The 22,114-nt window shown below is 42.4% G+C and overlaps 1 protein-coding gene across 3 annotated transcripts in view; it reads left to right on the top strand.

Annotated features, from left to right (window-relative positions):
* The first annotated feature begins 8,998 nt into the window (after positions 1 to 8,998).
* Positions 8,999 to 22,114, top strand: part of LOC114428484 (tyrosine-protein phosphatase non-receptor type 14-like) — a 29,437-nt gene continuing 16,321 nt past the window's right edge. The window contains exons 1-3 of one of the 3 annotated variants that reach the window (XM_028396921.1): positions 8,999 to 9,356; positions 19,262 to 19,677; positions 20,463 to 20,638. In XM_028396921.1, coding sequence (XP_028252722.1) covers positions 19,504 to 19,677; positions 20,463 to 20,638 — 350 coding nt within the window. In that variant the 5' untranslated portion in view covers positions 8,999 to 9,356; positions 19,262 to 19,503. Of the gene's footprint in view, positions 9,357 to 9,392; positions 9,551 to 18,901; positions 19,055 to 19,261; positions 19,678 to 20,462; positions 20,639 to 22,114 lie in introns of those variants that run through there. The other 2 variants (XM_028396922.1, XM_028396923.1) reach the window with 2 other exon arrangements.

Below are 22,114 nucleotides of genomic sequence, written 5' to 3'. Positions count from 1 at the left end.
TGGGAGATGGTCTGCTGTTGCTTCCTCAGAGGAGGAGAGCTCTTTTTATAGACGCATGAAGAGAAGAGCACAGAGCCTCAAGGCCTCAGGGTGTGATTGAGGTAAGGGGTCTCCTGCTCCTCTCTGAATGGGGAGGAGTGTGTATTTGACATAAAGGGCCACCCACACACTTTTTCAATCAATAGACCAACTCACTTTAGCAGAGAAAAAGAGAAGCATTAGTGGACTTGTTGTGATTGGAAGTATCCCAAAAGGTTGATAATTAGTGTTGTGTTATTATTATCTGCTTTCAGGTAAATTTCTGGAGTGCGTTTGTCAATATCATACGCTGATTGAAATTGCTGCTGTTTCATCATTAGCAGGCCCCTGCCAATCCCCGGGCTCTAAATCCCTACAAAGGTCAGCCTTAATCACTGACATCATAACACTGAGACCCTCGTTTTTTCCAAAAAAGAATGGAGAGCAAGAGTAGTGTGCAAATCAATTTGACTGATTGGATCTTTTTTCTGCAGCTCTGCTCTCTACAAGCTGTGCATGTATCCCTGTGTGGAAACTTCATTATGAAGACCTGACTCACCAGTTTAGACGTCACGCTCCATGAATGGAGACGGTGCACACAAACACAAAACACACACGCACATACAAGGCTTTGTATGAGGAAATGTTATTGTTGAAAAGAAAATTAGTCTCCTTTCACCTGTTCAATGTCACCATCATACACATCCAGCCCCAGCTACAGGCTGTGGATTTAGCACTATATGTACAAGGACAAGTGAAAAAGAACAACTGTTCGAAGAGACACTGGTTGAACAGTCTCTATTCATAGTGTTATTTTTCTGGACGTTCATCCTTCTTAGTTTGTTTTTTACAAACAGGCCTTTTTGAGGTGCATTCAGTGCTTCTTCAATATTTCAGTTTTCTCTGTGTCCTTTAAAAAGTGACTGAAAATATGTAAACGTGTATTTAGCAACAGGAACCTTTAGTTCAACTAAAATCTGTAAACAAGACCAAACCAGAGGTAACACCCCAACCCACAGCATAATGTTAGAAAGTTGAATGAATGAAAGAACGTATAGTTGAATGAATGAATAAATGAAAGAACAATGAATGAATGAAAGAATGTACAAAAGAAAGAATGAACAAATACTTGAATGAATGAATGAAAGGACAAATGAATAAATGAAAGAAAAAATGAATGAATGAATGAATGAATGAAAGGACAAATGAATAAATGAAAGAAAAAATGAATGAATGAATGAAGAATGAATTAACGAAACAAAGCATGACTGATTAAATGAATGAATGAATGAATGAATGAACATACAGAAGGATGAAGTAAACTGTTTTTTTTTCTGATTAGCATAATGCCTCAGCCCTGCAGAAAAACTCCAATTAAAAGACTTACACATTGTGATTTGATATTATCTCTGAAAATGTTCCTTATTTTCGTATAACTTTTGTGTTTTGTGTAAACAGGATGTAACTGCTTTCCTATCCCTATAGAGCAAAAAAATGCTTTATTGTTTCACTTTTATGGCTCTTTAGTGTGTTTTTATGGAATTTAAAATGAGTTTTCACTCTTATCTGATGTTCTCTTTGCATAAATGAACCAAGCTGTAGCTAAGTTATGCCTGCAGATAAATAAATCAACATAGGAAACATCAAGGTACTATATGACAAATAGCTGCCATCAGCAGCAGCAGGAGTCTTTTTCTCTGAGACTGCCCAAGGCTTAGATAATAATAAAACTGTAATGAAATATAGGTGTAATATTTTGGAATGTGACGCTGACGGTGAGATCATATTTACGCCCTGAAAGTCTACAGTCTGAAGTGGCAGTGCCTCCTCACATTTAATAACCTCTGCGTGGCCTTCCACTGCAGGAGGTGTTTGTTTTGCACAGATCCTTCTTGTGAGTTTAACTCATTGCTGGAAGTGAGTGCTGGAACAAAAGGGGCACGCTTGCTATGCCAGCTCTTTGATGGATAAAACAAACAGATGATGCATTCCAACAACACTTTGGAGTGTAATTTGTCTCCCTGCTGACGTTGTTACCTTCCGCCATCTAATAACACTGCAGCCCCCATGATAAAGCTGTGCAGGGTGTGAATCACCACCTGGTATCTAGTCAGCTGTCATTATTTCAAGCATTAGCATGTCAACAGTCTGCAGAGGATCTATCACAGCAGCAGACGCATATTTGGCCAGCATATCCCATAGAAATCATTTTTAGATACCCACTTTATACAGAATGTAGATGGAGAAGACACACAGCAGCTTTCACAGTTAAAAAAGGAAAGGTCAGAGGTCACAGCTCCTAATGACCTCATTATCTAACCTTACCTCACATTTTACACTGTGATGCACGCACACACACACTTGACTGACACTCATATGACCAGTTTGTCACAAAGACCCCATACAGCCACAAGAATGAGCTGGTGAGAATGACACACATGCCACGACCAGAGAACTCATTAAAACATCCCATGAATCTTTCATTCACACCCTTCACATTCCTGTGAAGGTATCATCAGATGCTTTAATGTTAACATGCAAAGAAAACAGGGGTTTGGAGCCTGAGCATTATAAAACATCGATGGTTCTAATTTTCCATGTCACAAAATACAGTTTTTCCTTGACTGATTCACTGATTAATGTGGACAGAGCTGCAGTAAAAAATGAATTTCTGTGGTTACATCTGGGTGGTCATACACATAAAAATAATGTATCATCTGTTTTATAAGCTATTGCATATTGAGCTGTTATGGTTTTAATTCTGTCTACATTCCATTCTGCTTTCCAACATATTAATGAATATGTGCTGCTGCCTCCTGTGGTTTATAGTTTATGTGTCCGGTCTCTTCGATGCATTTGGTTTTATTTTGAAAGGTCATTTGTTTCCTGTTTTATTTTGTAGTTACTAATCTCCCTCTCGTTCCAGGCATCTTGTCTCCTCGTGTGTTCTCCCTCTTGATGATGACCTGTCCCGTCCTAACATGTTCCACCTGTGTCTGATAGTCTTCCCCTGCCTTGTGTATTTAGTGTGTGTGTGTGTCTCCTCTCACTCCTTGCCAGGCCATCTTGTGGGTTAATCTTAGCGTTTCCAGCCTTTTTTCACCAACTGAATCCTGCCCTGCTTTTGACCCCGATTTACCTAGTGAATCCTTGTTTTTTGTAAAGGGGTTTGCTTGATCCTCTGTTGAACAACATGACAGTGAGAGTCAATGACCATGACTGGATTGCATGATCTCTTGGGCTTGTTCTCACTTGTCACACACTTCTGATTTCTCGTGTCCTCATGTCTCCAGTCTGAGTTCCTCCCCATGAGATTTTCTGCGATTAAATTGTGTCTCCATCAGCTATCTACAAGGATGCCATTCAGAAGGAGGTTGATAGACACAGACGATGTGCATGATGATTGGGTTTTGTGTATATTTATCACAGCAAACAGCCATACAGGCAGATCAGAAAATAAGACATTTGTACACAAAGGTAGACTTATTTGAACATCTGTATGTTCTGTTTTTTTTTTCCTGAGATCATCATCTAGAGCAATACTTTGAAGTTTGAGGTGTCGGTTTATGCAACCAAGGCTGACGTCACTTTACCTCATGAGTGAGAGGGATATCCCATTTGGCAAATGTGAGCTGCTTCGGCTTGTAGGAGGAAGACGCTGAGGACAGAAAGAACAGATTCAAGTGAAAGGAAGTAAGACAAGTTTACCTGCTGCAAAGGGTTATAACATGTCAGAGTCTTTAAAAAGCTTTTTAAAACTGTTTCTAAAGCCTCACCAGTTTTATAGGGTCGGTGCATATGGACACAGAAACATGGAGATGGTTTTTTGATTTGGCCATGACCCTGGGCTAGTAGACATAAGTTTCTTTATGCCCTCTAATCCCATAACACAAGCTTTACTGTAAAAACTGTTGGGCTTTAAATCAGACTAGCAGTGTGTAATAATTTCCATTATATATTTATCAGATGTACCTTTTAATTACTCATAATACTAAAAAAACTCATAAACCATAATGTGTAGTAGAAAGAATATCAATCCAGTCTTTGGATCACTGTCCTGTTGCATGACTCTATTTCTACCAAGCTTTAACTGTGGGACTCGAACAGTGTGTACCACAATAGAGGCCTCACGGTTGCCTCTAGAACACTCTGATATAAGTGGAGTTCATCAAGACCAAACAACTCCTCTTTGGTTTCATTTGTTCAAGGACATTGTTCCACAAGTGTTGTACTTTGTTCAGATGCAGTTTCGTGAACCTCGGTTGTGCTTCCATGTGCTTATTAAACAGAAGAGCCTTTCTCCTGGCAACGCTTCCAAACAAATCATACTTGTTCAGTCTTCTTTTGATTGTGCTGTCAAGGACGTTAACATTTGACATGCTCAGTGAGGGCTGTAGACTCTGAGATGTAGAACTATGTTTTTTGTAGTTCTCTGAGCATTCCGAGGTCTGACCTTGGGGTGACTTTGCTCCCAGCAATCTTCAACTGGAATAACTGGCAACTGGTTCCCACTAAATATTCTTCCTCACTGTACAATGCGGAATTTGCTTCTCTAACATTCCTGAATGTCTCTAACATTACTTGAAGAAATTTCCTGGAATCCTCCTGAAAATGTCAGCTTGTCTCTAGAGTGGTCTGCTGAATCCACTTCAGATCATTAGGAGCTTGTTGTGGAGAATAACATGAGCACAACCCTGGAAAATAACCAGCTCTGTGTCTTGTCAATGGTTTCTTGTGTGCTCAAAAGTGTATTTTGGGATGGAGGTCATCATTCAGACCCTCTCTCTCTCTCCCACTTCTTTACAGTGCTTGTTACCTTCTTGGGTGATTGAACCCTTGAGATTGAGGTGCCTGCATTATGGGAGATGTTCTGAATACATTTTTCAGTTGTTACCCAACACAGGAATGCAAAACATTTAAAGTAATAGACAAAACTATAAAAACTGGCCTTTATTGTCACAGGGTATTTAAGTGACTGCCTCCTTAAAGAAAGGGCGGTTAAATCACAGTGTTTCCTGAGCATCTAAGTACAAGTGACTCATTGTACAACAGTGTGCTCATTAATTCATAAATGATCTTTATAGCACTCATCCACAAGGAAATGTAGGTGTGCAGGAACAAGAATGAGTGATTATCGGTTTAATTTGACTCTTCTTTTGTTGTCTCATTTTTTCTGGTCAGAGGCTTAATGGTTTATTAACACACTTTCTTGTTTGAAATATTTCATGTTTTATACAATGAGGACATGCAGGACATTAATCTAGGACTCATGATATTTATTACTGCTCTGACATAATTCAGTTGTGTGTGCTGGTAGTGGGCCTCGTGAAGTAAAATGCAAAAACCCCACAAATAAGCACTGCACATTGGGAGTCATTTGTGTGATCATATGATGTATAAATCATGTGGAATGCCATGGTCCCTGGTAGTCTGGAGCCTCGGGAAAGACGTAGTTTAGTTTTCAAAATTATGAGATGGTGAAAGAGCTTAAAAAAACACCCCAAATGACAGATTCACCCATAAATAAAGACCTACAAAGAACATGTCCTTACACGCTGCATCATACTGCATTAGGTGCTGGTCAATTTTCATAAATGAGATGGTCTTTGGCGAGTTTGAGGTAGCTATTATTGATGCATGCTGGAGACAGTTACATCATTTGAGGTGAGGTCAACTACCAGAATGACATTTAACTACCACTAACAACATTTTTACCATAGCAGTTTCATAAAGAGAGACTTCCTCAAAAGAAGAGGTGTAAAATCCAAAGGACATGATTGCCTCAGTTTAACACAGTGGTGACAGTATAATGTTGCTTCACTAAACTGTGACTCTTGTCCGGCTGGAAGGAATCATAAAAAAGAATATAATAAGAACATAAGAGGAACATCTTGAAAGGAAAACCTAAAGCAGTAGGCGGTAGCATGAGGCGGTGTCTACAACCCACACAAGTTGCTCAGTTAGTGCAGCTCATCCAGGATGGCACATCAATGAGAGCTGTGGCAAGAAGGTTTGCTGTGTCTGTCGGCACAGTGTCCAGCGCATGGAGGAGATACCAGGAGACCGGCCAGTACACCAGGAGACGTGGAGGGGGCCATAGGAGGGCAACAACCCAGCAGCAGGACCGCTACCTCCTCCTTTGTGCAAGGAGGAACAGAAGGAGTACTGCCAGAGCCCTGCAACATGACCTCCAGCAGGCCACTAATATGCATGTTTCTGCTCAAACTGTCAGAAACAGACTCCATGAGGGTGGTATGAGGGCCCAACATCCACATATGGGGCTTGTGCTTACAGCCCAACACCGTGCAGGGCGATTGGCATTTGCCAGAGAACACCAAGATTGGCAGATTCACCATTGGTGGCCTGTGCCTGTGTGACTGGTTTGGTGGTGGGTCAGTAATGGTGTGGCGAGGCATTTCTTCAGAGGACAGCCCTCCATGTGCTAGCCAGAGGTAGCCTGACTGTCATTAGGTACCAGGATGAGATCCTCAGACCCATTGTGAGACCATATGCTGGTGCAGTGGGCCCTGGGTTCCTTCTGATACATTAAAATGCTAGGCCTCATGTGGCTGAAGTGTCAGCAGTTCCTGCATGATGAAAGCATTGATTCTATGAACCGGTCTGCCCGTTCCCCAGACCTGAATCCAATCCAGCACATCTGGGACATCATGTCTCGTTCCATCCACCAACGCCACGTTGCACCACAGACTGTCCAGGAGTTTGCTGATGCTTTAATCCATGTCTCCATAGGAAAATAATTACGTTGATCATTTTTATGTTATTTTGTCCTCAACATATTTTATTATGTAATGTATGTATTAAGATTTTCACACATTTATTTACTGCTTTTAGACCAGAACTCTGAACAGAGAGGGGTATAAAAATTAGACCTTCTTTTTACACAAACAGGACAGATGGGTCTGAAGTGCCCATGTGTCAGTCTGGTTCAGGTTTCAGACCTCAGCACCAATAAACACATGGTGTGCAGAGAAAAAAAGGACATGATGACGGAGAACCAGTTTTGGTGTATTCAGAGACTCCTAAATGTCAGTGAAGTAGAGCACAATGCTCATATTTTACAATCCCACAGCATCTCCCACAGGAGAGCTCAGGAAGCACAGCTTAAGACTTTTTATTCCCCAAATTCATGGGGAGAAGTCTTTGTTAGTCTCCTTTCTATAATGTGTGTGATGCTTTATGCTTCATGAAGTCATAATTTTGTTGTCATTTTTATTTAAGCTGATTATCCATGCGTACTTCAGGATTCCCAGAGCATGTTTCAACCTGAACTTTGCTTAGATTTGTGTTTATACAGCTGCTTAAGCAGAAGACAGATGAAGCACCTTCACACTTCTCCTGATAATATTTCAGCTCTCAGAGGAACAGACTTGCTGACATGGACTGGATGAACTTAAACGTTGTGCTGAAGGAGTCTGTCTGGTCCACCACTGCTGGACTAAGTATTGTATGTATTTAACTGTAGGTGTCAAACACATGGGTTAGAGTTTACCTCATATAAAAGATTGTTATGGGACTGATGTGCTGTTGCTGCTGCTGCAGCTGTGAATTGCTGTTGAGCCACAAGAGGCTGCAATTTGGTCACAAATAAGACCACCTGGTCTTCTACTGTTGGCAGAGGGACCTGTAAGGAACCTCATTCTTACTGCACACAGGCTCCATTAAAAACAAAATCCACAATAAATTAAAAAGACGTGTGTAATTTTAACCGTGTTTAGGAATACATGTGGTGATGTAACCTGTGTGGTCCTTTTTATTTATCTCTGCACTCATGGCAAACAGGAGCTCAGCTTAATAAGCTCCAGCTGTATTAAGGGCTGGTGTAAGTGCTCTGGATGATCTTTGTGTTTCCCTCTCCTGTGGTACGATTTCATCATAACTCATCACAACAGACAGAATGAACATTAATATTGAACTGTTAAACTTTCACTGATCCAAGGGTCAAACTTATAAAGCTCCCAAAATACTATACTTGATAAATTTATGTGCATATTTGCATATGTATACGCAGTAAAAATGTAGGTTATGCAAATAAATGGCACCGCCGCGGCTGTATAACTCATCCCGGGCCAAAAGGCAGAAAGAGGGGACATAAATATGTGTGGGGACTCCTTTGTTCGACGTTTAGTCACCTCCGTGGCCCCTGGAAAACCATTAAACGAGGAGGACTTCTCCCAGGAGCCCGGCATTCCTCAGATTCCTCCGGTCTGATGTCAGAGTGCAGGGGACGGCGTCAAGACTCGTTGCTGCGTTCACGGTCCCAGCCAGGGCTGGGAAACTCTGAGCTGCTGCTGGCGTATGTGTGAGAAATGACTTTGTGAGTAAATAGCTTTTTGATTATTGTTATTATATGTTTACTTAACAAACTCTTTTACGTGCAACAGCCCCTCATTTTATTGTAAATGCACAGATCCGAGTAAATGCGAAGAAGTGGAAGCAAAATGTTTTATTCAAAATTGCCCCGGTTTAAAATATTAAAAGTGATCAATTGCATTTCATGTTAGAGATTGTTAGAGCTTATTTTCACGCTAATTTGTCCATTTTAATGCATCAGATTGTGTTTATTGAAAAACACAGGCTTTAGAATTAAATATAATAAATTTATATCAGTGTAAAACACTAACTCTCAAAACGTAATTCTGCTCACTAACGATTTTAAATTCCGAGCTGCACTTTTAAAGTGTAACCTACTAATATTAAATGGTTATTAATGATAATAATTTCAGGTATAGGTATTGTAACCTCCATACTTTTAATGCATCGTTTTATTGTACATATTTGTATGTTCGTTGGGTAGAATTACGACTTAATTTGCAGAAAAAGGAAAAAAACAACATAAAAGCGTTTAAACGTCCTTTTTCGGGGTTGAACTTCATAATTCCGCTACTTCGTGCAGCCCTTGAACGCAGCGTGTGCTGCTCTCCCCGCCTGTCCTGAACGCCTCCATTGGACTGGAGGGACCACCACTACTATAAACATACTAACAGTCCCAGCCGCAGAAGACCACGGCGTTGTTATCCAAGCTGCGGAACTTTTGCGTCAGTTTTGGACCTTTTTGTGCTTTTTTTATCCTAAAAAAACGAACAAACTTTGAGCTGGACCGAGTTTGTAGCTAAGTGACTACTCTTTTTTTTTTGCTCCAGAGCTTGCGCTCATATGCGGTGATAAGAAGAAGTACTCGTCTGTCTAACGGGATGTTAAAGTTTAAATTTAAATGAGTCTTTGAGGATTATGTGTTGGCTGTGAGGTTCAGCGCCGTCGAGCGAAGAAGAGTTTCTTCGGCTGGGAGCAGAGAGTCGGCATGTAGCGCAGGATCCAGGGTGAGTTTTCTCCACCACCAGCAGCAGCAGCAGCAGCGCAGTTTTTGTTCTGGACGTTCATGAAAGTTGAGTATAACTGAAGTCTGTAACAGGCCAAATGGCTCAGCCACGTAGGGCAGAGAGGAGAATTATGTTCACGGCGACCCCCGCCTCCATAAATCCTCTTCTCCATTTGAAAAAGCTGTGAAGAAGAGGTGAGAAGAAGAAGAGCGGCACCTTTAATCTGCTTTAAGATTCATTCGAGTTAATGACAGAGTTATTAACAGCACTCTTTGCGTAAAAGGGGCCAACGTGCTCAGTTTTTGCTATTTTTCTTTGCACATTGAATGACTTCAGTCAGTGTAGGTGTGTGTGAGAGAGATGATGACATCTTGTTGTGTCCTCACACCCTGTGCCTACATGTTTGTGTTACAGATATGTTTGGACATGCACCTTGGACCATTACTGTAAAAAATATAAATATAAATGGGCGAGTGCTGTTAAAGGCAAATATAGCATAGTTGCAGGAGGCGTAGGCTGCACACACACACAATACAGACACACACATCTGGCTGTCTTTATAAGCTCAAAGGCATGCTGTGTAAATTATATGGTGCCAGAGCAAGTGGCCTGGGAGTACACTGGTGGAGAATTTAAAGGCCTCAGTCAGTGGTAGCAGCAGCAGCAGCAGCAGCCTTCAGCCGTGCTCCTCATCACCCCAGGAGGGGGGATAAATCTGAGTATCATTGTGCTGGTAATAGAAGGAAAGTTGCTGAAATGCACAGTCAAAAAAAAAGGCGCATGTTTTTGTCTCCAGGGTCAGCCTGGCTAAGAATATAATAGGTGTTTACTGCATAATGTGAGGCTGCATGTAAAAAGGAAAAGTGGCTATTGTTTGTGCAGCCAGTGGTCATCTGGGTCTAAAGGCCGTTTGATTACTATGTGGTGCATGCATACCTGCAATTTTGGTCAAGTGTTCATGCTGAAGCACAGAAAGAGAGAGAGAGAGAATAGGCAGCAGCAGTTTAAACAAAGTTGAAGACATGCACAGAATTCCTTCGAACTCGGCTTGTGGTTCTCTTGTTATTCTGCACCAGAGCAGCACTGCGGGTGGTGGGGGTGGTAAGGTGGCTGTGAACTCTTACTTAAATAATGAGAACTTTTAAACATCTTTATTATTAGTTTACATTTTCCAGACCTTGTCTGGAAAGACAAATTATTTTTTTATAATATTAAAAGTCACATTGGAGATTTATGTTTAGAAATACTGTATTCTGCTTTGCTATTATTTTATTATCACTATAATGATATTAGAACATCACAGTTTATGAGATTTTAATGTTTTATTCTCAGACACAAAACACACTAGCAGGTTGCTCACTGATTTTTGTTTACATGTGTATGTTGCTTTGAAAAGGTGTTGGCTAAATAGGACTACAAACAAGGCAGTTATTCTGTCAAAGAGGGAAAAGTGGTAACATCTGAGTCATGGGACCATGCTGTAGTTTGTCAATAGCGTGTTATTATGTTGGCTTTTCATTTGTAATCATAGTAGTATCTTTAGGAATCCATATTATGCTAACTTTCATGGTGGTCTATGAATGTATATCATCCCTGCAATGCTTCTATGTCAGACTGATTCAGTGTGCTGGATCTGTGTCGGATATTTATAGAGGAACAGCCATGTTAGTATCACCTTCCATAAAGATGAATAATCTCTGTCTCTGTGCTGCTACACAGCACACCAACAGCTGTATGTCACCATATTGATTCACAGCACTGCTTTTAAAGGCTGTTGGCTTTGTGTTCTTTCAGAGAAAGTGTCATGGGATGGGAGAGAGGGGAATCAGGGGGTTCGTCAGGGAAAGTCCTGAAGTAGTGTCGACTACAAATATAACAAAAAGTAGACATGTTTGTCTTAAATTTAGAGAGTGCTGCTGATATGATATTGAATATTAAAGGGAAAGTGCTATAAGTCTTGCTTTGATGCTTTTGTTGGAGAGCTGTGTATAAGCGCTCTGCAGACAACAACAGAGCAGACTGCGTGCTGCAACCTGCTCAATTCTCCCACACGCCACCAGGTGTTTTGTGCCAGTTGTCAATCACCGCTGCTCTCCCCCACTCCAGCTCAGAATCTAGAAACATGTGACTCCTGGCCATTGAGGGTATTTTAATGAGTAAGGAAATGTTCCATGTGATCTCAGGTTTAAAGTGTGTGACTCTTTTGCAAACGGATGTAAACAGCAGCAAAACCAAAGTGTTGCTGCTTTCACAGGCCTGTAAACTCTGCTGACGTCCCTGCTGGTGCCCGAGGGCTCAGCTGTGAGGAACACTGAGTGGCTTTTTAGTGATTGAGCATGTGTGGAGTCGTATCGGTGTGTGTGTGTTATGGTTGTGTGAGTGTGATGTGGTTCCCAGGAGGAGGAGGAGAAGGAAGAGGGTAGAGGGGGGTATGGAAAATGTGAAGAGCAGTGTGGTTTGGCTGCATCAGATTTGGTGGCTGACGATTGATGGCCCTATGTTTGTGTTGAGCCGCCACTATCAGCCTCACCATCCATGTTTACTTGCTCCTTCCCTTTATCCTTCTCCACCCCCTGAACAACTGTACCAACATGATAAGAGGCAGAGAATTACCAGCAGTGTTCTCCACAGCTGTATGTTCTCGCGCAGGTGCTGGGAAGCACCATTGTTTTTGCACCCCCTCAAACATATCTCTCCACTGTCATGACATTTATCCCCACTGCAGGATGAGTCGGCAGAGCTGCGTCATTGCTGGTCTGGAAAATCAGTTTCTGGCTAGTGTAAAGTATCCCCCTTTGATCCTCCCCCTCACCATGGTCCTGTGACAGTGTTTACATGGCTCTGCCAGCCTGAAACACTGGGCATTCTCTTCCTGTTACTGCCCCTCAGCTCACACCCTTCCAATGTTTCCCTGCAGTTTCTTTGGTTTTATGATGTTTATAGTTGAGAGGTCCACTATGAATAATGTGCTTATATTAAGGAAATATATTCAGAACACTCTGACATTTTCTGAAAAAGAGCTTTCAAAGCTCAGTGTGGAGAATCCCATCGTTTCTGTGCAAGTGACTTGAGCTAATTTGTAGGTAATCAGTGCAGGGTGAGTGGAGCTGAGGCAAGCAGGTTAATAGGCCACCAGCCTGTTAGACATTGGTGAATGTCTGACCCCACCAACCACCTGCTGGTTGCTTTTTGACTAATACTGTCTACTTATTGAATGGAGGTGGTCTTCAAAATGCAACTGTTTTCTGCCATTCTGCATTTATGTTTACAGGCTAAGTGTTTTAAGGGCCCAATGTTGCATTAGCTGCAAGAAGCTTTTCCATTAAAAAAATGTGATTGGAGGGAGTCTGCTCTCACTTAATGTTTTGTTTTGAGATTTTTGCGCCAACTGAGTGTGTGTGATGTGTGTAAAGCTACAGACAAGGCTCCCTCAGTCTGGATGTCACCTCTGTGTGAACACTCTGCTCCATGTGTTTGTTACCATCGTTGTGTTCTCATGTAGTAGAGAGAATGTGCCCTGCTTGTGTGTGTGTGTCTTTGTCTCAGAGCTAGAAAGTGAGAGAGCAGATGCTCTTGTTAGAAACACACTGTCTGGTCGCCTGGCTCAACCATCTGTTTGCAGCTGCTAATGTTTATGTGTGTGTTTGAAGGAGGAATGTGTGTGTGTGTGTGTACTATAAGTTTGCAACAATATGTGTACAGTACTTGTGGTGGAGTGTTTATTCCTTTACAGTAAAGTGCACAGATACACTGTGCATGTGTGTAGTCAGACTAGTACTGCGCACACAAAGAGGATCATGTCTGATCCAGGGTCGGTTCTCAGGAGCTGCTGACACCCAGACAGGCTTTGGCTGAGTGTGTCCTGGAATGTGTGCAGGCTGCAGAGCTGTGTTTCCCCAAAACATCTCACTACTGAACTCAACGGTAAGCCAGTGGGGCACAAGAGGATCAAAGTTCTAAGAAGATTTTGGGAATATCAGACCAAATCTGGCTGTAATAGTATTTTCAAATTCTTCTGTTTTAGCCCCTGTGTGAGTAACAGATGGTGGGGTTACCAGATAAGACATAACAACACAGCAAGTGGCAAAGTCTACGTATAAAAAAAATTATTTAAGTCAAGTATGAAGACTCTCAAATATCAGTATTTTCTGGCATCTTATTAAAACAAACACATCTTTTTAACAGTAGATCTTGGCAGGTGTTCCAGAGTAATCACAAGCTCTGATTGGACTGTGTACTGTATTCGGCACTGCTAGAAAGTTCATAAACAATAACTCCATCATTTAACCTTTTTTAGTATATCTTTAATATTTTACACTACTGGTAAATGTTTTCCCTGAGTGTCACATCACAAATGTGCATCTGAAAATCTATACCTATAATCTGAGATTACAGTAGGTTATTCTGAGAAAGCAGCATGTAGCCCATGGCACAGAGTTGTTGCATTTTCTGATTATAGTGCACAGCAGAAAGAGGTGAGAATAACTGTGTCTACTCAGGTTTTTACATTGCTGGGAATCGGAGCTGATAAATGAATGTGATTATTACTGCAGAGTCATTTGAGAGTGAAGGTTGACGGCATCATTTCCTGTTGAGTTTAAAAGCCAGATATTAGTTGGTTTAGTGTAAAACAGGCTCCCTGCAACTCTCATGTCAAATTGGCCAAATTATTTTTTTTAAACCTTAAATCTGTATCAGTGTTGGCCTTTGCAAATGCTCTATATGTAAGAAAATAAATATAGATGTCAGCTGTAGTCTGCATTGTGAGAGACATGCTTCCACAGCCTCTTAATTTTGTAGCCCTATATTTGATCCAGGTCTTGTTTTTTTTGGTCCAGAGACCAAACTGTAAGACGAGTATGCAGGAGGAAGCGCAGTTACGAGCTGTGAAGCACTTAACCCGTTTGTTTTGCTACAGCGTTGATGTGTAACAGGAGGGGAGTGGGTGGTGGGGGGCAGCTCTGGTATTTCAGACAGAGACAAGCAGCAGAGATCAGATTGATTGAGTTACGCACGCTACACTTGCTTCCTCGGCTCTCGGCAGCCTGCGTCTAATGGTCTTAGCAGTAGGTGACAAAGTGCTGTTTTGTTCCCACTATTGTGTGAATGTGAATGGAGAGGAGCGGCAGAGCGGCTGCCCTGAACCGCAGCAGAGTAGGAGCAGACACACACATGCGCATATGAGCAGCTCTGATAGTTCACAGCTTTGTGATGTTTAAGGTATTCGGTGCAGTGTGGTGGATTTTTATTTGTGTGTAACTACACCTTCATGTGTTGTGGCCTGCAGATGAACTACAGCATTGTGTTGTTTTGATGGTGTAATGCTGCCTGGCTGGCTGTGGTGTTTGTCTCAGCATGTTTTGGTTTGGTTAGTTCTCAGGTGGGCCCTGTGTGAGCAGAGTCCACACCTGATTTAAGATGGTAAGGAGCTGACTGGCAGTGAAACATCACACCCTGAAGGGGAAACCTGTGTCAACATTGTCTTTTACCTCATTTTATATCCGCCTTTTGTCAGCTGTTAACACTCATTCAGCATTATCAGGCTGTTTGCTAAATCCCACCTACTGTTACACCTGTCAGGTTTTACAGAACATCACATTACCCAGTTCACAATGATGATGTGACAGAAAGTCCCATTTAATGTTATTTTTGAGCAGGTCCAGGTTTAGATAAATGGTTCACATTACTATATATACAAAATTTATTATTTGCTTGCTGTATTTGTAAAGGTTCAAATTTAGCAAGAATGCACATTTATTTGCTTCACTTTCAAGATCTTTGTCTCTGCATACTCTAACTGTGAAACCCAAGAAGGCCAAGACCTAAAACTGAGAAACCCAAATTGTGACAGACATGCCTTTATATGGTCACAGTCGCTGAGGTGTGATTGGACGAACAGGCGTCTATTAGCTGCAAAGTGTTTAGAATATATCAGTAACTCTAATGATGACATCCCTGTCAAATGTTTCACTTCACTGATGACATGAATAACAAGGTGCACAACTGATCAGCCATCTTTGTTTTCCTGTCACAAGCAAAGAAACACTTGCTCAAAAATAATCTGATGCCGGGCTGGCAGAGCACACTGCACTGTTTGACTGTCTGTTTGTACAACATTATTAATGTGGTGTTCAGTCAGAAATATGTCAGGTCTAGCTCGCTCTTTGTTGACCTTTCAATTTGAACTGGAAGCTTCTGCACATTTTGAAATGCAAACATTTATGGTAACTTCTAAATATTTTTGTGGTTTTAGCACACGCACAAAACAAAAATACCTTCCAGCTCTTTGCCCCTCTCCATATAACTCTGAGAGGATAAAGGGGGAAAAAAACACAACAAAAGATGGGAATGGTTTCACATATATTTAGACTCAGCACACTACTCTGAAAAAGAAAAACAACCCTCTTCCCTCAGTTTTCCCTCTCGTTTTCTCTTGTGCCACAAAATTACAGCGTGCAAATTCATAAACGTTTATGCTGTTTTTGCTCGCTGGAAATAAACACGACAGTCAGAGAGAATGTTGAATTCTTTTTTTTTCGTATCAAGGAGTGGGTTAGATCCCAAACTATTGTCTGTCTGTCTGTCTGGCTTTACTCAACCACACACTCCCAAAACCATGCCACTGATTACTAGTTTAGAGTTGCACCAACTGCTGTCTGGTTCTTTGGCTAACCTCTGAAGAACCTGTATGTATGTGTGTGTATATGTGTTTGTGGCATGCTCTTGTTCATGCATGTCTATGTTTGTACACTACACAGTCAAAGTATGCGCCTTTGTTTCTTTGTGTGTGTTGTTGGTGTGTATTTGTTTACAGGGATCTTGCAGGCTTGGGGACATTTCTCAGGGCATTTTGTGGAGGCTTTTACCATCAACTTGTGATGTCACTTCCCCAAAGCCCTTAGCTGGAGGGGAGGGTCGAAGGCTCTGTGGTTCAGGTCAGGTGATGGCTAGGGTCGCCGCTGCCTTGTACTCCAAAGCAAAGCTGTGTTACCCTTTGTAACTCAGTTAACTGCTCTCCTGTGGTTTTCTCGCTCGCCGTGTATGCGTTGGCATGAACGGCCAATAAAAAACACATGAGTAAGATGATGCTACATTACAGTGTGTTGTCTCAGATGGATTCAGGAGTAAGGAATGTGTTACGGCTCCCAGAGGGGCACGGCTGTTACAAAAGACAGGCGTGAAGCAAGTGTGATTCAAATAGTAGCAAACAACACGGCTGTGCAGCTTCTTGCCCTCTTGAAGAGTACCTCCTCTGTCTTTTCCCTCCTGCTCACTCAGCCCTGTCCCTCTCTCTCTCTCTCTCTCTCACACACACACACACTTGCACACATACTCTGTTCCTTGTGGTGCATACTTGTGTCAGGTGTGCTCTGTTTTTCCAGTCAGAGTAGAGAGGAATCTGGGCCGCGATCCAAGCTGACTATCAGCAGCACATTGCCAGATTTCAGGACAAGAAGCAACACGTCCACTCCATCTTTACCCCACCTCCTCCACCTCCTCCTCTCCACTCTCTACTCCTCCTCTCCTGATCACTGGTGCATTGTTGTTTTGTAAGCTGGTGCCTCTCTCTTACACTCATGCATACATTTGTATTTATTTGGTGATCTTCTTGGTTTATTTTTCTTGCTGTTATTAACAACCTGCAAGTTTTCTCTCTTTTCTCTGTTTGTTGTTTGCTATTTGAAATGACCCACTGACAACACTGTTAAATCTCTATTAAATCTTTTAAGGATACATGACTGAATAGAATTAGTTAATTAAGCATGGATGGATATTAAAATGTAAAATTGCAGAAGTAATGTAACATTTAAGAGCAGTACACCATGAAACTTTAAATGCTTTAAACTTAACAGCAGTAGTAGTCACCTGTAAGCGTTGGAAGACCTACACTCTCTGTGCCCTCACATCAGTTAGCTCATTTGATTGTAAATTAACAGCACCATCAGCCAGACTCCAGTAAATTTGGTACAAGAAGAGCTGTGGATGTACCGTGAGAAACAAATGTCATTGCTACTGTCCAAACCTCAGGGAGGCTTTCACATCGACTGTTCCTGTTGGCAGTATCAGTGCAAATGGAGGAAAAATATATTGAGGGGTTGTAGTTCAGTGATTAGTTACCTTCAGGGAGTTTACAGAAGTGTTTGGTGCCTTTAGTAATATGTATCTGCAGTAGGGTTGGGGGATATTGGCAAAAAAATTAATCACGATTAATTGTGGCATTTAGCCGATAACGATTAATTTGACGATTAATTGATGACAATTGCACTTACATGTTTTTGACTCTAAATCACCAAAGTGTTCTAAAATGATACCATACAAATCATCAGTCAAGTTAACTACTTCATTCTAACAGGTTAATCTGGTAAGTAGTGATTGGGCACAAACCAGCCATGTTTGAAGTATTGATAACAGAGGCACAAACTGTTTCAAAATAATAATGAAGCAAACATTTAAAGTAACTTTGTCCTTCAAATGTTCTTATCTTAAGTCACAGAGCAGTGCATATCAACATTAAGATTAAACAGGACAAATAAGTTCAGAAAAGTCACATCAGTGATTATTAAAGTTAAAAAAAAAATCTGTCTGTGCAAATGAACCTGTGACTGAATATGTCCCACACTAGTGCATGTTTTCACTCAGACTGTAGAGCAGCAGCAGAAAAAACATTACAAACAAACCGGACAATTTCACATTTAAATGTATGTGTGTGCAAATCAACCTGCCTTACGTTCTTCCAGTGCTTAGTTTGGTCGTAAGCAGCACAATGACTAAACGTATCGCAGATTCTCGGCTGAGTGGAATTCTTTCTGATATCTGCTGGAGGAGACTTCGCTGTTGTAATGTTTTCCTATGTTGCTGTGAAGTCCCTAAATAAAGATCGGCAGGCAGTCGGAGTTCATACCTTTGATCCGAGTAATATTAATCGGTGACAGTTTTTCTGACGATTAATTGCACACGATACGATTTTGCACAAGCCTAATCTGCAGTGCATAAATGTACTGTACACCTGTCTATATTTATGTGCATTTGTGTCATGTTCCACTTCAAAGGTCTTTCCTCATTACAGACATGAAAGCTAAGAACTGATGACAAACCCAAAGATGTGCGTTCAAAGTGTTTCCCATCTCAACCTTAAAACCACAGCGTGTGTGTGTTCTTGTCTCCCTGTCTCCTTGTGAAGTTTCAGTAATTCAGTTTTATGAGCTTCTGGTTGACAACATGAATTCTTCTGTTTTGTGATAGTAGCTGACAGAATGTGCGTCTGGGGGAGCACATGTGCCACCACCGCATGTGTGTGATCTTACACACTGCTGCCCTGTACGCTACAATGTCTGGCAGTGTGGAGCTGGGAGAGAGAGAGAGAGAGAGAGAGAGAGAAAGAGAGAGAGGGAGAAGGGAGATGAAAAGGAAAGGAAAGGCCTCCCACACAGGCAGATATGAGACTTAGAAGCTCCATTAGTTCCTCAAAGCCAGCTGCCGGGTTCAGATGGATGTCTGTGCTTGGCTGTTTGATGTCCATTCATCCATAGCCTTACATCTCTGCCTCTGTCTCCCAGCTTTGCCTGACGCTGGGCCTCATGGGGCTGGAGAGAGCACAGCTGCCTGGACTATAGGATAAAGCTGTCTGCTGCTGTATCATTCCTGCCTCTGCTAACGCCATAGCCGCACCACTGCTGCTACTGCTGTTGCTATCACGGGTATTTCTGCAGGCGCAGTCTGTTTTTTGTTCCCGTCTGTGTATGGGAGTTGGGCAGGATGATAATGCGCGGAAATATGGAGTGGGAGGGTTTGATAGCAACAATGTTTACTGATAAGAACACTCTGCAGTCTCGGCATTCTTCTGCAAAACTTCATTTTTTATGTTCTTGACTAATCCTACTCTTCTTCATCTTCTTTCTTTACAGCACCTGTTCACACACCTCCTCATCATCCTCTTATTCTCCGGACAACTTTGGGAATGGGCCAGCACCTTGCCAGGGGGCATCTCTCCACCCGGTGGTGTGGCTGGCGCCGTGCGAGAGTGAGGAGGGCAGCAGCCAGGTCATAGAGCCTCTGCCCGCCCCTCTCTCGCTCCCTGCTTGTTTGCTCGCTTGTTCTCAAGTGACTTTTGACCTTTGACTGAGCCGTGACCTCGCCGTGACCGGCCATGCCCTTCAGGCTGAAGCTACGGCGCACACGGCGCTACAATGTCCTGAGCAAGAACTACTTCGTGACACGGATCCGCCTGCTGGACAACAATGTGATTGAATGCACTCTGTCGGTGGAGAGTACGGGACAGGAATGTCTGGAGGCGGTGGCCCAAAGGCTTGAGCTTCGAGAGGTGAGTCATAGTAAATAAAATCTCTCTGAATTTTCTTTTGAAAGTGTTTCATCTTCAGTCATTAGGATATAATTGTATACTTTTCTACACATTTGCCTGTGTGATCACCACGGTCTCTTCCTGCACCCTGTGCATGTCTTCAGTCCCTCTGTTGTGTCTCTCCTGCAGGGTCCTTGTTTGTCTCTAACGAAGCGTGGTTACCTCTGTCCCCTTTTTGACTGCAGAAGAAACAGACACTTGTCCCCTCCTGCCTTTTATACCCCCCTCTTCCTCTGGTCCTCATTTGTTACTTCACATGCTGCTTATTGTTTGTGTGTGACAGTTGTTTAAAGATCACACAGAAGAATGTGTGTCTAATGGAGTTAGATGAAAGTGTGTCTGACCGTGTGAGAGAGATGGGCGGTGTAGTGCATGCTCACATAGTGTTGTGGTATTTGCCAGGTATCAGTGATGTAATATATAAGTCGGTGTGACACCACAGCCTTAGCAGCTGTCTGTCCTGTGAATGCACACTGTGTCTGTATGTGTGTTGTATCTAAGACCCTGAGTGTGTCTGGTGTGAGGATAGAGTTATGTGTGTGTGCATGTGCTTTGGCAGCTACAAGGGTTGAGGATTTTCTGAGAGAATAAGATCATGCAGATGAAGGTGTCATTTTTTATGAATGAAAGGTTTGATTTACAGTTTATTCTTGGATCTACTGAGAAAATACCAGCCCAGAGGTTTGCTTGAACATTGATGTGATGACATGGTTTAAACTTCCCCCTTCCCCTTCTTTTGTCTGTAGACCCATTACTTTGGGCTGTGGTTCCAAGGGAAGACCCAGGCCCCGGCCCAGCGCTGGGTGGAACTTGAGAAACCCCTCAAGAAGCAGCTGGACAAGTTCGGCAATGAGCCGCTGCTCTTCTTTGGAGTCATGTTTTACGTTCCCAACGTTTCCTGTTTGGAGCAAGAAGCCACCAGGTAAAGTATCACTCAGACACACACTCAGTGTGTCTTTTGTATGTAGAACTGCTTTTCAGCTCTATTGAAACACCTTCGTGTTCCGTTTCAAGGTCGTGTGCTTCTCTAAAAAAATAGCGACTCTCTTCTTATACCTTTTGACCTTTCACATTCTCACTGTTGGACAGTAAGGGTCACGGCTGGCAGGCTGAGATGGCACTGCATGAAAGCACTTGGTGTTTGGCCTAGATAGGATATTTCTATATGTGTCACTGATGTCGCAAAGTACAGCTTCTGTCTCCTAGCAACCTGGTCAACTGCAGATGATCCCATTAACTGAATAAACCTATGGATGGACTGTCTGTGACATCACCTGTAGGTTTCTGAAGTGTTGTTCTTGGTCTCTAGGGCAGACCATGTGGCCATGTCTTATAGTCCACCTAAAGTCCCAATACAGGCAAAGAGGTGGAGTTGCGGCAGGTGGGCAGTCCTGAAAGCAGGAAGCTTGTGCTATGAGTCGACAGCTCAAAGTGACCCATAATTATGCCTAATTTGAAGTTCAAAGTAAGATAAGTGAGTTATAAAAAAGTTCACTCATTGACTCACCTTTGGAGCCAGCCCTCCAGAGGCCATGCAGTGAACTACAGTTTTAAATACTTTTGAGACACTATTTTCAGATGATTATGACGATGGTGATGGTTATGTTTGCAGCCTTAATGCTGGCATATAGATGTGAGAGGGATATTGGCTGAAGAAGCTTACTCTGAGGAAAAAATGGGGCAATAAGCAAGCTGAAATGTCTTTAATACACACACATTCACTGCAGCTCTGTCTCTCACTGAGCTGGTGAATTTGTAGCTTCTGTCTGGCTGGATGCGGAAAGGTCGATCGTAGGTCACAGCCAGACGTTTTGACACTGCAGTTGGCTTCATGCTGTTAAATTTCCTGTTACAGGCAGGACTAGACATGAAGACATTAAAAAATGGACCAACAAAATCATCATATATGTGTGACTGGTTTGTGTGTTTTTGCAGGTTTGTTACACAGATCTGCTCTGGTGAAGGGATGGTATTCCAGGAATCCCCTGTGGGCTTTTTTATGGTGTGTGTGTGTGTGTGTGTATGGGGGGTTATGGGGGTTGGAAGGTTATGAAGGGGAATTAGGAGCCATTTAGGAAACAATAGTGAACTTCTCTTCTCAATCTCTCGTTTTTTTACAATGCACATACATGGTGTCACCTTGACTGCTTTTCTGTCGCCCTTTAGTCCCACATTTTCCCTCTGCTCCCCCTCGCGTCCCCTCATCGACATCCACCTCCTCTTTTCTCTCTCTCCCCCTCTTTCTCCTCCTCTGTTAGTCTGGAATGTTGGCACAGCCGTCCAAGCGTAGGAGGCGGACCACACATTCCTACTAGCAGAAGTGCTGGGGGTAAAAGCGGGAGGTGGGGGATGTCTAGTTTACAAAACATATGCACACACACACTTCTACACACACACC

Source organism: Parambassis ranga, chromosome 24 (assembly GCF_900634625.1).
Source record: "Parambassis ranga chromosome 24, fParRan2.1, whole genome shotgun sequence".
NCBI classification, from domain to species: Eukaryota; Metazoa; Chordata; class Actinopteri; family Ambassidae; genus Parambassis; species Parambassis ranga.
Note: the sequence above shows the minus strand (reverse complement) of the source record. Positions and strands in the feature narration are given on the sequence as shown.